The 19768-nt window shown below is 36.3% G+C and overlaps 1 protein-coding gene and 1 long non-coding RNA gene across 2 annotated transcripts in view; one reads left to right on the top strand and one right to left on the bottom strand.

Annotated features, from left to right (window-relative positions):
* Window positions 1–3926: 3926 nt before the first annotated feature.
* Window positions 3927–19768, bottom strand: part of LOC137250005 (uncharacterized) — a 259672-nt gene continuing 243830 nt past the window's right edge. Inside the window, exon 4 of the long non-coding RNA XR_010952685.1 lies at window positions 3927–5711. This is a non-coding gene — a long non-coding RNA (uncharacterized lncRNA). The remainder of the gene's footprint in view (window positions 5712–19768) is intronic.
* Window positions 9120–12217, top strand: LOC137248029 (uncharacterized). Its single transcript, XM_067778919.1, has 6 exons — window positions 9120–9644; window positions 9709–9897; window positions 10267–10429; window positions 10493–10665; window positions 10758–10917; window positions 10983–12217. Exons 1-4 carry the CDS (start codon window positions 9525–9527, stop codon window positions 10504–10506), a joined length of 486 nt encoding a protein of 161 aa, XP_067635020.1. The 5' UTR covers window positions 9120–9524; the 3' UTR covers window positions 10507–10665; window positions 10758–10917; window positions 10983–12217.

Here is a 19768-nt window from a genome sequence, read left to right as displayed (position 1 = left end):
CAAACGAAGTTTTCTCCTCAAAGTGTACATATGTATATACCAAAAATAGAGCAACGTTCTCTGCTCAAACGAAATATTTAAAACGAAAAGCTTAACAAAAGGGACCAACGTACTTGGCTCAACGGAAAATAGATCAAACGATACTGGCAACGTCTCGTCATTCGCAGCTAACAGCAACGTTATTTTTGTAGCGAAAGGTATAAGACAGTGAAAAATTCAACGAATTAAGTCGGCTGAAGCAAAGGCAGTAACGTCATATGTATGCAAGTGTGTACAAGACAACGGTAATCAACGTTACGGCTGCAACGAAGCAGTAAAGCGAACATACACATAAACACTACTCAGCGTATTAAAGGGCGCAAATCAACGATAACGCAGAGACGGCGCAGCAATCTAGCTTCACAGGAATTGTAACAACGGCAGCAGATGCTACGCAGAATTTTTCTGCCTAATGGGGAACCAACGAAAGTTGTTGTTGGCATGCTTGCTTCACAGGAATTGTAACAACGGCAGCAGACGCTACGCAGAATTTTTCTGCCTAATGGGGAACCAACGAAAGTTGTTGTTGGCATGCTTGCTTGGGGTTTAAGTGGAAAAATACTGGAGTGGCAAGCGGACAACGACAAGAACGGACAGTTTTTGGCAAGCAACGGCAACGAAAAGAAGCAAAAGTTAATTGTTTAATTAAGGGCTTGTAAAATAAAGTAAAAAAAAAAAAAACTGAAACAAAAGTCACCATGCGAATAAAAATGGAATCTTTAACCGTGGGACAAATAAATAAATTATTGCGAAACGCAAATATTTCAGTGACAGGCAATAAAGCACACAAAGTTACGGCATTAATTGATGCCAATGATGCCAGTTGATGCCAATGAGATCGATCGGGAGGAGCCTTGGGAAAGACCAATCAGTGAGTTGAGGGATATGATCAGGGAATTAACAAGATCATTGCAAATGCAAAATGCATCACGAACATCGGCTGAACCTGTTACATCCCAAGACATATTACGAGAATCCAATGTACAGTCGACTACAAAGCAGGCATCCGTACAAAATACAAGACATCGTTGGAATCTTACCAGAGTTTAACCCGTTGAAGAAATTAATCACTGCACAACAATTTGTAACGAAGGCTGAGCAACTGCAACGAACATACTTATGGAGTGCCAATTCGCTACTTTTTGCGGCACAACAAAAGCTCGTAGGCGTAGAAAAAAGCTGGCTGCATGCTCAACCGGTGTTCCAGTCTTGGACTGATTTGGTGAGTATGCTATTGAAAGATTTTCCGTGTGTAGTAAATTCTACGGAAATTCACAGGGAACTTGGCCGACGCAAGCGGAAATCTGACGAGACGTTCATTGAATATTACTACGAGATGTTAACGCCCGGAAGACGGGGTAATTTAGATGACCCGTCCATAAAATTTTATATGATCCATGGTATAAACGATCCACAAATAATACGTACGCTACTAGCAATGAATCTAAAATCCAGCAACAAGCTGTTACAGTCACTAGAAAACCTACAAACGGTGCAATCAACCAATTCGATACAGCCAAACCCAACGTCAACGTTTAGCAATAACATGCGTACTGGAGGCTCTGGACAATCCCAACGATCAGTGAAGTGTTTCAACTGCAACGAATATGGACATGTCGCTATTAAATGTCCGCAACCACAAAAGAAACAACGCTGCTCTACGTGGTCAAAGGTGGGCCATGACAGCCAGGATTATCGAGTAAACACCAAGCCAAACATTGCAGAGATCATGGAGTCGAAAAAACCTTCACAAGTGACACCTATAATTCAACACGTCACAATTGATGGTAAATCTTACGACGCCTTGGTCGATACAGGTAGCGACCACTCACTAATAGGCGAACAAGTAATACCAACGATGCAATGCGTCCCAGCATATAAGCGCTTTAAAAGTTTTGGAGGTTCAACCGTGGTTGGTATGGTTCTACAATTGATCTATATACTAATACTTTGTGATGTTGGCTAATATGCTTACATGTTCGATACATAAATCCTATTTTCTGTGCAATTTTCTTCACTAAATGATTCATATGTTCTGTGAAACGTATGCCCCTACCCCTATTGCCGTTTACAACTCAACTTAGTTGGGTTGTAATTAAAACAAGTTAACTTTAAGACAACTGAACTACTGTTTGGTATTACGAATTACAACTTATTTCAGTTGAACTTGAATTGAGTTGCCAACTTCAGAAAGTGATGATTTGACAGATAAATGAACAGCTGATCAATTTGTGGCGGAAATTTAAGCATTTGCAAAAGTTAATTTGTTATTACAAGATATTGTATGATATGAAATCTATTTTATAATGGCGAAAATGTTGGTGATTGACATGTCGCGAATACGGAAAACATTCGCGTGATCATTCCAATCCCTTGGAACTACCAAGCACCAAGTAAGGAAATGTTTAAATGACAAATGATGAGCTTCTAAGGAAGTTATTTTGCAGATTTGCACGGAAGCATTTTGTTCATTACTAAACAAAATTAAGGACCATGTCCGCATACGCGTTCGTATTTTAAAATTATGCGCCACACTCCTTGCTGACGGCAGCTATCAAGAATGCTGTGGAAATGATTTTGGTGTTCGAATAATTTTAGATATTATTGAGGAGCATATTTGCGCGAAGTGGATTAAAATCCTATTTTACACTATAACAGGATTCCCAGGAGTAGTGACTAGTATCAATGGGACTCACGTTCGCATAATTTCACCTATTTTGGCTGCATCCGAACTGCGGCCAGCCTCGTCAAACTTCGGAATGTCGCTCCATAAAGTCAAAAAGTTATTCAATGAAATCCTTCGCTTAAACGGTGTTTTTTCTATAAATGTGTCCAAAATTGTTGATTATTGTTTGATTAAAAAATGTTGTAACTACCGGCTCCAAATTTTTTGTTTTTTAGTAACGTTTTATGAGCCCGTGCATCATCTAACTCTTATAAAAGGTGGTATCAAAAGACGCGTTTCGATCTCCGTTTTTAGGATTCGAAAGCGGAAATTAAAAATTTTTTTCCTGTCGAAAAATATTTACAAAAACCCACAAAATTGCCCGAGAGGGTCTGAAATATGTGACCCATTCCACAGTTTTTTTGCACAGAGCATCTTTCTGCGTTGGCGGCCTTTGACCTCGATTTGTAAAAATAACCCTTGGTGGGTCGAAAGCCTTTCTGCATTAGTGTGTACAAAAAATCTGGCAAAATACAACAACCACATGAAATTAGCTTTTATTAGAAATTAAATTTTTAATTTTTGTTTTCGGATTCTTAAATCGGATGTCGAAACGTGTCTTTTGAGACCAACTTTGAAAATATTTGTTAAAAATTAGGTGGTGGACCGTCTTGTAAAACGTTACATTTTTTCTAAACAACTGCAAAATTGTATGACACAACTGCCCTACAAGACAGGTACCCGTTACCTAATCGATTACTTAATCGTTACCAATAACTGGATCACCAATTATCGTCTTAATGACTTTTACATTGCTGTCGGGCAAAAGGTAACGCATGCGCTCTCTCAAAATAGTGTACGTGTGACTCGCTTTCTCGCTCTTACCTATTGTGTTTTCGACATTCCTTATCGCTCGATGTTATTTACATTTTTAAGTTACTTCATTAGGTATGTTTTCGTTATCGCTAACCAAAACATATGCAACAACAACAACACGGGTAACTGGCCTATCGGTTACTCGTATCGGTTACCTTCTGTCAAATCTCTTTTTCTATGAACGAAACGCGTCCTTTATGTTCAGATAATATTTAATTATAAATTATTCATATATACAATGTTTTTTTACCATTTAAATTATTCCCTTATAACTCTAGTGAACTTTACATATATGAATTTTTATATTTATAAACTATAAACCTTGTTTTGAAGTTCTTATTTTTCCTACGCTGGTAGTGTTGCTCATCAATTTGCAGAGTCATATTAGTTTGGTAGGTATAGTAACATCAGACGTAGCGAAATTAGGAAGCATGTCAGGAGTATCACCAGAATCCAAAGAAGCATGGTGATTCATTTCGTCACCTCCGTTTTCTTCCATATCCGGATTCATTCCATACTAGTCATTATAAATAGCTTGTAGATGCCACATAGGTGTAACCATACCCTCAAGATCTTTCCGTTCAAATCTTGTGGTGTACAATGAGCAAACTTTTCATAAACATGTACACGTAAACTTGTATTTGTTCTAAATTGTTCACAACATTCTAAACATAGAATAGATGTTCTTTCAACCACTGATTTCTCATGTTCCTGTATTAAGTGTTTGCGTAAATACCATTGTGATTACAATATGGAGAAACAGTAAATTTCAAACTTTTCGTTGTTACATCAATTGTTTCAGCGTGTTGTACACGTAAATGAAAATTCATACTTGAATGTATTTTCGTCTTCCAATCGCATAATTTACATTTTAAATAATAACTATTAGGCATATGAGAAATCTCATGGTCCAATAATTTTTTGAAGCTTGGTGTAGCTGCTTGAATATCACAAAATTTACATTTTGCACCACGTTCGTTATATTTAAATTGTAAATGTTCTGGTTTCTCTACACGATGCATAAAGTTTAGATGCTTTTTCCAACAATGTGGTGAATTTAATTGAAATACATACATTGGGCATTGTCTCATGATAAATTTTTCATAAATATACTGAGCCTCTTTATGTAGGCTCTTTTCTTAACATCTAATTCTGGTCGTACCGGATATGACAGTTTTGCTTCAGGTTATAATCCACACACATACTATTTTCATATTCTGTTTCATAATTTTCATCATTTTCAACATTGGACTTTGCATCAACATCATTATCATCATCGTCATTTTTTGATAACTCTGTTTTAAGCTTCATATTTATCAAAGGTTCATCTTCCTTAGTATTAGAATTAGAAACATTGTCATCTTCGGTTAAGTTTTTATCAAGTTTAGCTTTTTTCCTAGGTTTAAATTCTTTACTATCCGTACTAGAATTAATACCATCATCTACATTTTTCGTGGTCTGTTTGAGTTTTTAAATTTGCCAATGGTTCGCCTTTATCAGTATTAGAATCAGAATGGCCTTGGCCATCTTCACCGTGTTGCAAACTAGGCGACATATGTTGGTGTTGATGTTTGCGCATATTGCGGATATGTTGGTGGTTCACTAGTCATTAATTGTTTAGAAGTTTCAACTTGTTGCGATTGTTGTTGTTGTTGCTGGCGGATGATGTGGTGTTAACGTTTGTTGTACAATTTATTCGGGTGATTGCACATATTGTTGGTGTTGTTATGGTGCTGGAAAACCTTCCGATATTGAAAGTCCTTGATTAGTGTAATCCCCGCGTAGTGATCTACTCCTGTGACCGCGTCCGCGGTAACTATTACATCTGAGGGCGCTTAAGTTACAGGCATAGCTGACATCGCTTATATAACAGGTTGACTCTATAGTAAAAACCAAAACATAATATTAGAATCAGTGTTTATGAATAACATATTTAAAACAAGCTCTTGCAACAACGTGATCGGTGGCTACATCCCCGTGAAAGTAGTGTGGTGTTCCTCCTTGCATAAACGTAGGTACTGGATGTGCTCAACCGTGCAGTTTTCTTCTAATTTGAGCAAATGTATGTTCTTACAGCCACAGCTGGAATATTTGGGATATTTCTATCCTCACAACGTCAAAATCAAATTACCTAGAATGAAAAAGAAACTCATATCAGTAAGAATAGATTAAATTAAATTTATTATTAATTTTAGATTATTATTAATTAATTATTAATTATAGATTAAAAGGCGATTTAGTCGCCACTACTTCGTATGCGCATTTCTCTGCGCTCCCTTTTGCCATTCATCATCAATTTCGTCATTACTATAAAGGCCATCTTGCTCACAGCAATCCAACAATCTATTTGTCCGCAAATTCGTGGAACTAAATTCCTAATGGAAGGTTCCTCTCCAAAAACTCTGTTTACAGACAGTCTTTCGCCGTGAAAACGAGGGCAGTGAAATATTACATGTTCTGCGCTTTCCAATTCGGACGGACAGCTTGGACAGAAAGGATCCTCCTCTATCACACGCTTATGTAGATATTCCTTGAAGCCACCGTGCCCGCTCAATATTTGAGTGAGATGGTAATTTAGTTTGCCGTGTTTTCGCTCGTACCATTCCGCTATATTCCGGATTAGTATGAAGGTCCAGCGCTCTTTTCTCGAATCTTCCCACCGTTCTTGCCACCTAAATATTGTTCGTGACCTTGCGCTTTTCTTAGCATCTTCAGATGGTCGGCTGAATCCAATGGCATACGGATCGGCCATTTCACTTGAGAGTAGATCTACTGGGATTTTCCTGGATAAAGCATGGATCGCGTCGTCGGAACAGTACATGATATTCGTATAGCAGTAATGCGGTAGGCTGCTAATATATCTTTTTGGTGGACCATTTTAGATCTGTGCCATATTGGTGCTGCATATAATATTATAGAGCTGGTTACGTTGGATAATAGCTGACGGGTAGCTTCGCTTGGGCCGCCGATGTTGGGCATTATTCGCGTTAGGGTTCCACTAACTCTAGAAACTTTGTCCCACACCGCCCTGAAGTACTCCCTAAAAGTTAGTTTTGAGTCAATGATTACTCCTAGATATTTCAAGGAGGGCTTTGAATTTATTTGATAATCTCCTATGGTTAGGACCAACTCATCCACAGTCCGCTTTGAGCTCATCAGAACCACTTCTGTCTTATTGCTAGCCATCTCCAGCCCCGTGTTCGTCAACCATTCCTTTATTCTTCCCACGGCGTCATTACATAATGCTTGGAGCAGATCAAGTTCCTTGGCCACTGCTACTACGACAATATCATCTGCATAGCCGACAATTTCCGTGCCTCCGGGAAGGTCGATTTGTAGCACCCCGCCATACATCGCATTCCAAAGAGTTGGACCTAGAACAGATCCCTGAGGGACACCGCCCGTGGTGTTGTGCTTTCTTAGTCCCTCATCTGTATCAAAAGGGAGTACTTTGTCGCTTAGATAGCTACAAATTATTCGGAGCAGGTACGGAACTTGTCTTGGGACACCCAAAGTGCACTCATGCTTCTCATGGCTCCAGCGGGCTCCTAGAACTTAAGCCACTTGCTGCTTCTAGATCTGACAGCTGTCAGCTGGAGTCTTAGCCCGGCAAGCGCAGGGCACGAGCACAACGTAATCGATCGTTTTCTCCTCCAACCCACACTTCCTACATCTGCTATCACTGACCAAGCCTAATTTAAAGGCATGTGACGCCAGAAAGCAGTGTCCAGTAAGAATACCCGTCATGAGTCTAGTCTACAGTTTAATGATAATGAAAATATAAGAATCAGTGTTTATGAATAACATATTTTAATTAATCTCTTACAACAACCTGATCGGTGCCTACATCGCCATGTAGGTGGTGTTCCACCTTGTATAAACGTAGGTACTGTATGTGCTCAACTGTGCACCCAGAGAAAAAATCGTAATTTTTAAGCAACACGATTCATGTTAATTTCACACGATCGATTTTAACATGCAAAGCAACAACAATTTTTCAAAATTTTTCAAATTAACACTATCTGGCAAACAAGATTTTTACTTCTTCGACTTCATGTAAGATGAAGTATACTGATAACAATATTTTACTGTTGAAGTAACACTGAAAAGTGTTGAAAAAAGAACAACAGCAACAAATTCTTCGAATTCATGTAACATGAAGTAGTCTGATAACATTATTTTACTGTTAAAGTAACATTTAAAAATGTTGAGTTAGACTTCATGTAACATGGAGCAGTCTAATAACAATATTTTACTGTTGAAGTAACACTGAAAAGTGTTAAAAAAAGAACAACAGCAACAACTTCTTCGACTTCATGTAACATTAAGTAGTCTGATAACAATATTTTAGTGCTGAAGTAACACTGAAAAGTGTTGAAAAAAGAACAACAGCAACAAATTCTTCGAATTCATGTAACATGAAGTAGTCTGATAACATTATTTTACTGTTAAAGTAACATTTAAAAATGTTGACTTAGACTTCATGTAACATGGAGCAGTCTAATAACAATATTTTACTGTTGAAGTAACACTGAAAAGTGTTAAAAAAAGAACAACAGCAACAACTTCTTCGACTTCATGGAACATTAAGTAGTCTGATAACAATATTTTAGTGCTGAAGTAACACTGAAAAGTGTTGAAAAAAGAACAACAGCAACAAATTCTTCGAATTCATGTAACATGAAGTAGTCTGATAACATTATTTTACTGTTAAAGTAACATTTAAAAATGTTGACCTAGACTTCATGTAACATGGAGCAGTCTAATAATAATATTTTACTGTTGAAGTAACACTGAAAAGTGTTAAAAAAAGAACAACAGCAACAACTTCTTCGACTTCATGTAACATTAAGTAGTCTGATAACAATATTTTAGTGCTGAAGTAACACTGAAAAGTGTTGAAAAAAGAACAACAGCAACAAATTCTTCGAATTCATGTAACATGAAGTAGTCTGATAACATTATTTTACTGTTAAAGAAACATTTAAAAATGTTGACTTAGACTTCATGTAACATGGAGCAGTCTAATAACAATATTTTACTGTTGAAGTAACACTGAAAAGTGTTAAAAAAAGAACAACAGCAACAACTTCTTCGACTTCATGTAACATTAAGTAGTCTGATAACAATATTTTAGTGCTGAAGTAACACTGAAAAGTGTTGAAAAAGAACAACAGCAACAAATTCTTCGAATTCATGTAACATGAAGTAGTCTGATAACATTATTTTAGTGCTGAAGTAACACTGAAAAGTGTTGAAAAAAGAACAACAGCAAATATCCCGTTATAAATTCATAATTTTTCTCGAAATGTCAGCGTCGCTTGCAATATAATATTGTGAGTTGTATTTTGTTTTGATAATTGCTCAAGTTTATTCATAAATATTTAATTAAAGCATTTCGTTAGTAAAATGAGCAGTGTAGTGAGTGATGTTGACCAAGAATCCAGCCAAATATTTATTATTGGGCCCAGTGGTGAGCTGCTGCCTTCTGGTGAAATTGAGACTTCTCTGCCTCAGAGCGGCACCACAGCAGCTCCGAAGTGCGAGAATGCGAATCTAAAGGACATCATTTCCGGAAAAATGGATTTTGGCGAAGATGTGTACAAAAGAATGATAGGTAAGATAATTTAATTAAGTTTTTATGAACAGGAACCTATTCATTCAATCTTCAATTGTATGTTTGTTAATAAGTGTGCACATTAGGGTGCTCCATATTTGTATGGAGGCAAATTTGTATTAAGGAATAAATCAAAAACTTTTCGGAAATTTATGTTAGGTAGTGAAAACGTAATCTGTGGAAATATTTCAAGATATGGTAATGCGACAACCTGCTAGAAATTGCTAAACGTCAGCAAATTCTTGCTTTGTTTGACAAATTTGCAAAAGGAGTCCCACCCTAGTGCATATTCATAAATATACATATTTTATATTTTCAGACTGTGGAATGGACATTGAGAGCCTGTTTTTAATTAAAGAAGACGATATCAATGAACTTTTCCCTGTTTCAATGCTTGGGACTAGAATTAAATTTAAGCAAAGGCTAGCCAATTTGAAGGAAAATAAAGTAAGCGTTAGTTTTAGTTAAATGTACACATATATATTTTTTTGCATTTCATTTTTTATTGCAGGAAAATATTGTTTGTTTTTTGGAATCTTCAAATAGTTCGCTTAGCTGTAGCCACAAATCTCAATCTGTCGCAGCAAGTACACCTGTAAAGAGTCTAGATGAAATACTAAAAGCAACTCCATGGGGCCAAAGCATTTTGCAACAATATAAGGAACATTGTTTGTTGCTAGACGAACATCGCGAAGCCTTGGTAAATATCATAGTCCAACATTTTTCTGAGCGGTCGATCCCTATGAAAATGAGGGATATCATAAATTTTTCAGAACAAATTATACTATTATTTCCTATAGAAGATTTGGTAAGATTTTTATAAAAAACAAACGTGTTTAATATTGGCTATGTATTATCCCGATATCCAGGTGTCAGTTTTGTTGTAAGTAGTATCAAAGCTAAAATGTTGTGCCATGTTTGATTTAATGTATTGGGCGCGTAATGGTAAAATGAATTCACCAACGATACAAAGCTTTAGATTTAATACTATGATTATTCCAAAATAGCACCTGATTTCGGGCCTCCCTTATAAAACATTTGTTTCATTATTTTACTTACATATATACAGAGATATTACTGCAACAAACGCAGTGGAAAAAATCCTACTGGAAAATTATATGACAAAGCAACAAATGTCCGCCGTAAAATGAAAAGGGGTACAAAAGTCAAGGATGCGGAAATCGATATAAGTAGTTATAAAATAACCGAACAGACAGAAACTCAAACCGAAGGTATACATTTTGTTTAAATGTACCATTTGTGTTTTATTAAATTTACTTTTATTATATTGGTAGATGAAGATGCTTAGGGCATAAAAATATGGCTTTCACATAACGTGGAACCATGGAGTGTTGTAGAACAAAACTGGAGAGATACGATTGCCTTAAGAATAGAAGATGTCAAAAATAAAAGCAAAAATGTGCTTATTGAATGGCCGCTTTTAAAACATTCACTTGGATACTCCTTGGTAAGAATAATTGACCTTGAATTTTAAATATGATCATATGTAAGTAAAAAGTATATTCATAAAATTTTTTTTCTTCATACATATATACGTAGATTGAAATTGATTTCGAATTGAAATACCCGGGCAAATCCCAAAGTTTGTTCACCGAATGGCCTAATTTTACAACGACTATACTTCCATACATGAATGAAAAAGTAAAGGATTCAGCATCCAAAAATTTATTGGCTAAAATAGAGACATCCCTGAATGACGGTAATTTAATACCTATACTTTAGCATAAATAATAATGTATTAATGTAATTTACTTTTTATCGCAGATTCAAAAGATTGTATAATTACGTTGCTTTTACATGCTGTGCTAAAGCCATAAATGATTTCTGTCCAGCAAGCAAATGCCGGCAAACGTCTGAAATGGAAGCCGTCTATAGGCGAAGCTCAAAACGCTACAGTACTGCACTGTGAATGCATTAATGATTACCAAAGACTATATGAAGAACTTAAGTTGAAGGCTATGGGGAAAGAACTTCCATTGCAAACTATAATTTTAGTTATTGGACCAGATATAGCTAGTTTGGCTAGTTTTTATATTCTTTTCGATGGTATTCTATATAAGGTGCCTACATTTTTAAAAGCACTTGATACTATATTTAAGTTATTTCATGTCCTGAATTTTGAGTATCCTGCGGAAGCGAAAAACCTGTACACTTTTATACAACATTATTTTTTTGATATTGAATGCATAGCAACTCCAAATATTGTCTTACATACAAGCTACCTACAGACCGTAAAATAATTTAACAGCATGTTTAAATGTTTTCTTTGCAATTTTGTTGCGTTAGAGGCAAAAAGTTTGATCGCTCATTTAAAAACTTTTCATACGTTTAATAAGATAAAAAAATTTATTTGTAATGCACCTAAATGTGGGCAGTGCTTTTCAAACGTTTATACCTTTCAAAACCATTTAAAGAGAGTTCACGCACGTTCGGCTGTAGTTACGAGTTCGCAAGAACAACAAGTATTTTACAGTGAAAGGGAAACACACGAAAACGTACTACAAATTGGCCCTACTGCAAGCAGTGAAAATATAGCTCAGTTGGATATTAATCGATTCATTTTATCTCTACATGACAAAAATAATTTTAATAGAAAGGATGTGCTTAATGTTTTAGACAATGTAAATGAAAAAATTTTAAAACCAATTCAGGAACATGTTTTAATGTCAATCTCACCACTTATAGCAGACCTCAATCAAAGAATCTTTATCGAAAATCAATTCCGAAAACTTTTTTCACCTTTTGAACATATTTCTAGCGAGTATCGTTTTTTGAAATCTTTAGAAAATGAAGAAATTTTTAAATTTCCCTCTTCATATACTATTAGTGAAGAGATTTCCGAAATTGTTATCAATAATAGTCCCGGATTGCATTCCAACAAAGTCGTAGGAGTAATTATGCCCATAAAATTTCAAATTGCTAAATATTTTCAATCGAAAAGCAATTTAAAAGATACATTGGAAAATATGCAAACTTTAAAAGATAACAACCAAAGTTATACAAATGTCATACATGGTGAAACTTTACAAAAACTTTTCTTCATATGTTCAAAATATAATATAAGTTTTAGTCCACATATTCAAGCATATGTATTGGGGGAAAAATCATTCAATTTTTTTATTATAAATAGTGGGGACATATATTCTCCACCCCTATATGCACATATTTTACGAAATAAGAAAAAGGTTATACGTTTGAAAAGTTTTTGAAATGAATACAACATTTTAAAAACATGATTTGTCCCATATGTATGTATAGGAACAAGTTTTATATTAATATTTTTTATAAAGAAAGTTACACATATATTATCTACAAATTTTGTAGAAGACTGAATATACAAATATATATGTATTTACATATTTAAAAAAAAAATGCTGAATTTTCATATCATACGAGATTTTATTTTATTATTAAACATAAATTTTTTACATAATAGTGGCATAAAAAAGACATATAAGTATGTTCGCCATTCTCGTATTCCATATATAGTCCAGGCATATTAGCATCTCAGGTGGAATTCTTCCTGACCATAGCTTTCTTTGGTTTATGGAATTCTCCTACTTATGAACATGAAACGTTGAAAAAATAAACCAAAAATTTTTTGACAGCTGCTGCCATTCTCGAAATAATAAAAAAACGCAAAAAAAAATGCACTTTAAATGGCTGCAGCAAAGTATGCTCTGGAAATTTTTGGTTTATTTTTTCAACGTTTCATGTTCATTAGTGGGAGAATTCCATAAACCAAAGAAAGCTATGGTCCGAAAGAGTTCCACCATTCATTGGTTTTTCGTCTAATATGCCTGGACTAATAAAAATTAAAAAAAAAAAAATTGAAAAATTATTTAAGTATATACATATTATTTAAAAAATCGGTGAAATATGTTAGTAAAACAAGACGCCTTAAAGAGCATTTAAAAGTTTGTGAAGTATTATTAAAATGGTTGGCCAAAATGTATTATTTTAATTATTATTATTACTATATATTATATATAGCGGGTATTATTCGCATAAGATTTTTCTCAAGTCTGATTACATAAGTATACTAATATAACAACGCTGAATTAATTTCATTTATCACAAGATTTAAGTTAAAAATGTATATATATTGCATGTGTTTAATAAATACAACCACTTTAGAGTCAACTTTAAAACAAGACTTTTACTTAAGGGTAAAACAACAGGGGATAGTGTTAAACTTAACAGGATTTACTGTTGTTTTAACACGATCATGCAGTGTTAATTCAACATTAATTCCTGTTAGTTTAACCATAGGTATCATGTTAAATATCATGTAAAATCAACAATATTTTGGTGTAAAATCAACACTTTTCATAGTGTTAAATACACACTTTAAGTTAATGTTGAATTAACACTTTTTACAATAATTCCTGTTAATTTAACAGTAACCACCGTGTTAAATATCATGTTGAATTAACCAAATTTTAGTGTTCAATCAACACTTTCCATAGTGTTGAATAAGCACTTTAAGAACATGTTGAATTAACACTTTTAACACGAGGATTACACTATGCTTCGGTTTGAAAAATTTTAAACACAAAAAGTGTTAAAAAAGTGTTGATTCAACACGATTTTTTTTCTGGGTGTGCAAATTGACATTAGCAGTAATATTATTTACATAAACATAGCTTGGTATTTGTGCAGGACTCAATATAGCATACATTGGTTCAGTTCGGTGTGCACCAGCCACTGGTACAAACACTTTTGAATACATAGCTTCCATATAGGATGGATGTCCAGCAGTGCTCCGGTTGTGCCAATATGTAATGGGCTGCTCCGTCTCTTGGTACGGCTGTATAGGTATAGGCGGGTGCAATGTATTACTAGTCTGCTCAAGATCGTATTGTACATAGATGGCTCGAAGACGCCAGAGGGGATTGGAGCCAGAGTTTTCGAACCCAGAACCAAAATATCAGTAACTCTAAAAGCACATCCGAGCATTTTCGAGCGGAAGTATTCGCCATAAGCTAGTGCGCTAAGCTGAACCTTCAGCGCTGATACCCCAATGAAACAATTGCCATACTCAGTCAGGCAGTCAGGTTCCACTAAAGGCATTTGCGGCGTTCGAAATAAAGTCAGCACTGTTCCTTCAGTGCGTAGAAAAGCTGAATCAATTAGGAGCACACAACGTAGTACTGTTGGCCTGGGTCCTAGGCCACAGGGGAGTGGAGGGCAATGAGCAGGCGGACTCAATGTTTAATTTGTTGCGTCTCTCCCACAAATTGTCAACCTCCCAGCAGATCCTTGCAGCGGGTCTGCGCCATACTCTCCTCTTCCGGGAAGGTATCGACCCCAATCCGGGTACTTCTCCTGACCCCAGTACTGAGAAATGGGTTTGCTGCGTTTGTCGGAAAAGAATCTTTTTAGGACGGTCATATATATAAGGGCCTGAAATATTTCAATGAACTTCCTAATCACATAAAAAGTATAATACTTTTAAAAAAAAGTTTATTGGAGCATTGTAAAACCCTTTCAATAAGATAAAGTTCTTTTTTCTTTTATTTTTTTACATGGTATACCGATACTGGAGCCCGAAAAGGGAATGGTAATATTGGTAGCAGCCAAATACAATGCATCCAGCCCTAAGGAAAAGAAAATCGGTGGCCACCTGTAACTCCAGACAGTTCCAACAACTAATTTCGATGGAATTCGGTATTTCCAGCTGGTATTTACTGTTGCTGATCGGAATCACTCGCATTCTGACAGCATTAATATAACAATAAAATTATATAATGTGTAACAAAAATAACGAAAATAAGGCCAAATAAAAGTTGCAGCAGGGGGGATTGGAAACACGTCCTTTTCAACCTCCCATTATATGTTGAGCTGTGTTAATCGGAGTCTTCATGCATTCCGACAGCGTCTTTAATAAACAAAGTTGAGGGGTTATTTTCAATTTCCAACATCCAAAGACATGTTTAGCTGCATTGATCGGAGACTAATACATTCCGACAGCTTAAAATACACATATAATTGAAAAATAAAAGTTCCAAATTTTGTTGCCTTAAGCTGGGAGCACTGGAGGATTGGAAACGTCGTAATGAGTGGCTCCCAGACTCGTCCTTTTGTCACGCTAGTAAATATGCTGATCGGAATCACATGGCATTCCAACAGCATATTCAATAGAAATAAGTGATTATAACAATGAATTGTACTTAGTAGTTTAAGTTTTAGGCCTAAACAGCCGTAATAATAAATAAATTAAATTAAAAAAATAAATACTCTTGTCAGTGTTTCACGTGCAAGGGATGGTTGCATCGGACAGGTTGCTCTGGGCTAGATTCCAAAATCCAGCGTCCTCGTAACTTTTATGAATCTTTTGTGGCTCTTGTTGTTCACGGCCTCATTACATTATGAGGAAATACGGCTCCTGAGAACACAGCCGTATGAAGCTAAAAAACACAAGCATGTCTTCAGTGAACTCCACAAACAGGCGTCGGACCTCTATGCCGGTGATTCCTGTACTCAAAGAACAAAACTAGCAGAGGAGGAACGCACTCTCCCTAGGGAAACGAGAGTAGTCACTCTAGCTCAACTTCGAGCTGGATAACGTAACAGGTTAAACTCTTACCTATCCAGAATCAACCCCGACATACAAAACATTGTCCTGCTTGTAATGTGTCCCCACATGTCACCAACCATCTATTTAACTGTATTGTGGAACCAACGCCTCTAACACTCCTCTCATTATGGTCCACCCCTGTTGAAACAGAAATTTTCTTTGGACTCCCGTTAGAGGACATTGATGACAATTTGTGATCGGTCGCACCTATTGGATCGATTCGATCCCCAGCCGTTCCTGCCAGTTGGCCCACAGGGGCATTTATTAGCAGAAGGGAGGGAAAAGAGAGAACACTGGCGCAATATGCCAGGCCTGAGTCAATCTAAGTTACTGTTAGGGGGTTACAGCACAACTCGAATTAGGGCATTAATAGGCCTCTCAAAAAGATAACCTAAGAACCCTAACGGCTATTCTTACAAGACATTGTAGACTGAACAGTCATATGCAAAAGCTGGGTATAATATCGAACAACACATACCGATTTTGTGATGGATCAGCAGACGGTGGACCATATCCTTCTATATTGCGGCGCAATTTCAAGACGTAGGGCTAAGTTTATGGGCTCACCATGGCCAGAGCATTCCCACATTTAATCACTCAAGCAAAGAACACTGCTGGGGTTCATCAAGGAAGTCGGCTAGGATGATGTGCAAGTCACTGTGCAATCCTCAATAAATTATCTATTTATCTACGTTCCGGTAACAAGCACCATTGTGGTACTAGCCCCACCATCTCGGGAACTATTGATATGACTACATTAAACTTCTAGGGATTGAATATTAATAATACCGGCATGCGAAAGTCTGCTAAAATGTACCATTCTCCATAGAATGCTCGATATATAACTTTCCACGTTTTGAAACAGTGATGAAAAGAGCAAAATTTACAAAAATTTTAACTGGCTGTGGGCAGTAAGGTGTTGATGTCCTCTCTTAACGCAATGTAATGACAACTGCGATGCAGGGAAAATGACAAAAATCTTGCAAATCTACTGATAATTAATTATTGCCTCCCCTTCTATGCAGTTCTATGCATACATACATATCTATTTTTCTCTCCAAACGCTAATTAAAAAAATTAATTGGTTTTCTCATGAACTTCGAACTCTGTCGTATTTGCATTCTTCAGTTGATTATCAACAAAAGGATGACAAATTATTTAATATGGTAGCCAATTTACTTACCCTTTCTGGTGCGATGATTCCTGGACAATCGGGCCTGACTAGACGCGATTTTTTTGCCTTAAGAGAGCGTGCTTAACGCGAACCATATCATGTTATGGCACACCTTTGGTGATGCAAAAAATCAAAGCCATTTCTGCTTCTAATGCTTCTGGGATAGCAGCAGCAGCTCCCGATCAGTTGCCTTTTTTGCTCCGGCTACCTATTCAATTTTAATTCACTTTACATTATCTACAAATGCAATTTTTAATCACTACAAATCAATATAAATTACCGAAGCAAATACTGGCAAACCAAGATGCGTAGTTCCACCCTTTTTTAGGGAAATACATCCAACCAGTTTGGTACCGTATTCCAAAGCATGTTGCTTGTAAAGTACCTTGTATCCTTGGCAAATGACACGTGAATCTGCATTTAGTTGTAGATTTCGGTAGTAGTGCAGTTTACGGTACCCACCCTAAAGTTGGGCCAAGATTTTCGAGTGAGGTATCAAAAGACGCGTATTACAAAGACGCGGAAAACAAAAATTTTATCTCTGTCCGGAGATATTTGCAGTTGAAGTTGGCGATTTTAATGTGGTTGTTGTTGTGTTTATACCCACAAAAAAAATTGTGCATTTCCGTGGCGGTAGCCACGGCTATACCACACACCCGGCATGGCGTAGTCCAGGGTTATTTTTTATAAGCGCGGCCGAAGGCCGCCAACGCAGAAAGGTGTTCTGCGCAAAAATACTATGGATCCCACCTCTGGTTTCGGAGGGACCCGGGGTCTTTTTTCGTTTTCGGATTCTTGATCTAGACGTGAATACCGTGAGACCTAGATTTCCTCTAATTTTGGCATATTCTGAGCTGAATCGCAACCCGGCGGAGATGCTATCTATTAGAATAATATAACATTTTTTTTATTATTTAAAAATGCACATACGTATGAATGAAAATCAGAAGGTAAATAATGTTGTTGTTGTTGTAGCGATAAGGACACTCCCCGTTATCGACTTTGTTGGTCCTTTGCCGGATGCAGATCGGGTACGTTCCGGGAACCATTAAGGTACTAGCCCGACCATATCGGGAGCGATTTAGTTGACATGAAACCTTGTAGGCCATCCCGTCGATTCTATACAACTTAATATGGTAACGAATTAAAAGACGGTGCACCACCTAATTTTTATCAAAAATTATCAAACGTGGAATCAAAAGGCGCGCCTCGATCTCCGTTTTTATTATTATTTGATATTTTTAAATTAGGTGGTGTACCGTCTTGTAAAACGTTACCCTTAATATTATTTTGGGCGAAGGGCGCCAACGCAAAAAGATGGTCTCTGCAGCAAAATTTTTAATTTCCGTCACATGTCACATCTAAAATTAACTTAATGTTATTTTGGGCGAAGGCCGCCAACGCAAAAAGGTGTTCTCTGCAACAAAATTTTTAATTTCCGCCGCATGTCACAACTAAAAGCACAAGATATTTTTCGTTGTAAACAAATATATTTTTTTTGCGTTTCAATGTTTTCCGGAATAATTAATGAACTGTCATTTCGATGACAGCATGAAACGTCGATGTGTTAGTGGAGAGCGAAAAAAGCTTTGAATGTGTGAGTGAACTGGTTACCTCCGTCATGTAGGGTGCTAGTAATCAGTTGTAAGATGTCACAACTAAAAGCACAAGATATTTTTCGTTGTAAACAAATATATTTTTTTTGCGTTTCAATGTTTTCCGGAATAATTAATGAACTGTCATTTCGATGACAGCATGAAACGTCGATGTGTTAGTGGAGAGCGAAAAAAGCTTTGAATGTGTGAGTGAACTGGTTACCTCCGTCATGTAGGGTGCTAGTAATCAGTTGTAAGATTTTGACATCTTTGACAACTACACTAACACAAGGTTGTACACGGTAATGCCACTAAAAGTTGTTAGACTAGACAACTCAACCGACATTTTTTCTTTCAGGTTGAGTTGTAATCTGTAATACCAAATTGCGAAATTTCAACCCAACCAGAGTTGAGTTGTAAACGGTAATAGGGGCATTAGTTTCTCATTAATTATTACACCTAAGTACTTCATTTGATCTACTCTTTCAATTGCATTGGTTTTTATTTTCAGACTAGATCGGATTCAGTTATTATGTTTTATAACGTTGTGGTTCTTGTGAAATATCATATACTTAGTTTTATCAATATTAAGTTTTAGCTTTCTGCTGCACAGCCACTTATATAAATTATTTAAGTCTTCTTGTGTTTTCAAGACAGCGCAATCTACAATTTTGTCACTAATGCTAACTAATGCATCATCCGCAAAAAGACTTATTTTACAATTTCTCAAACAAGTTTTTATATCATTGATATAAATTATAAACAATATCGGAGGCTCAGTACTTGGCCTTGTGGCAGCCCAATGTTAACATCAACAACCGATGAAACTGCGTCTCCAATTACCGTCCTCTGCTTTCTGTTACTCAGGTAACTAAGAAACCATTCCTAAGCTTTTCCCTTGATACCTATTTTATCCATAACTTCAGCAATTCATTTCGATCGATTGTTTCAAACGCCCTCTTTAAGTCTAAGAAGCAAATTACTACTACCTTTTTATTAGCATCAGCCTCTTTCCACTCTGCAATTACCATGTTCAATGCTGTTTCGCAGGAGTGGCCTTTCCTGAAGCTTGATTGCTCTGGTATGATTATATTCACCCCTATTACGTCAACCATCACTTTGTATCGACATCGACATCACGTCGTATCAACATCAATGTCACGTCAATGCATAATTGGTATTTACTAAGGCAATGTATTGA

The sequence above is a fragment of the Eurosta solidaginis genome, chromosome 4 (genome assembly GCF_040869045.1).
Source record: "Eurosta solidaginis isolate ZX-2024a chromosome 4, ASM4086904v1, whole genome shotgun sequence".
Lineage (NCBI taxonomy): Eukaryota > Metazoa > Arthropoda > Insecta > Diptera > Tephritidae > Eurosta > Eurosta solidaginis.
Note: the sequence above shows the minus strand (reverse complement) of the source record. Positions and strands in the feature narration are given on the sequence as shown.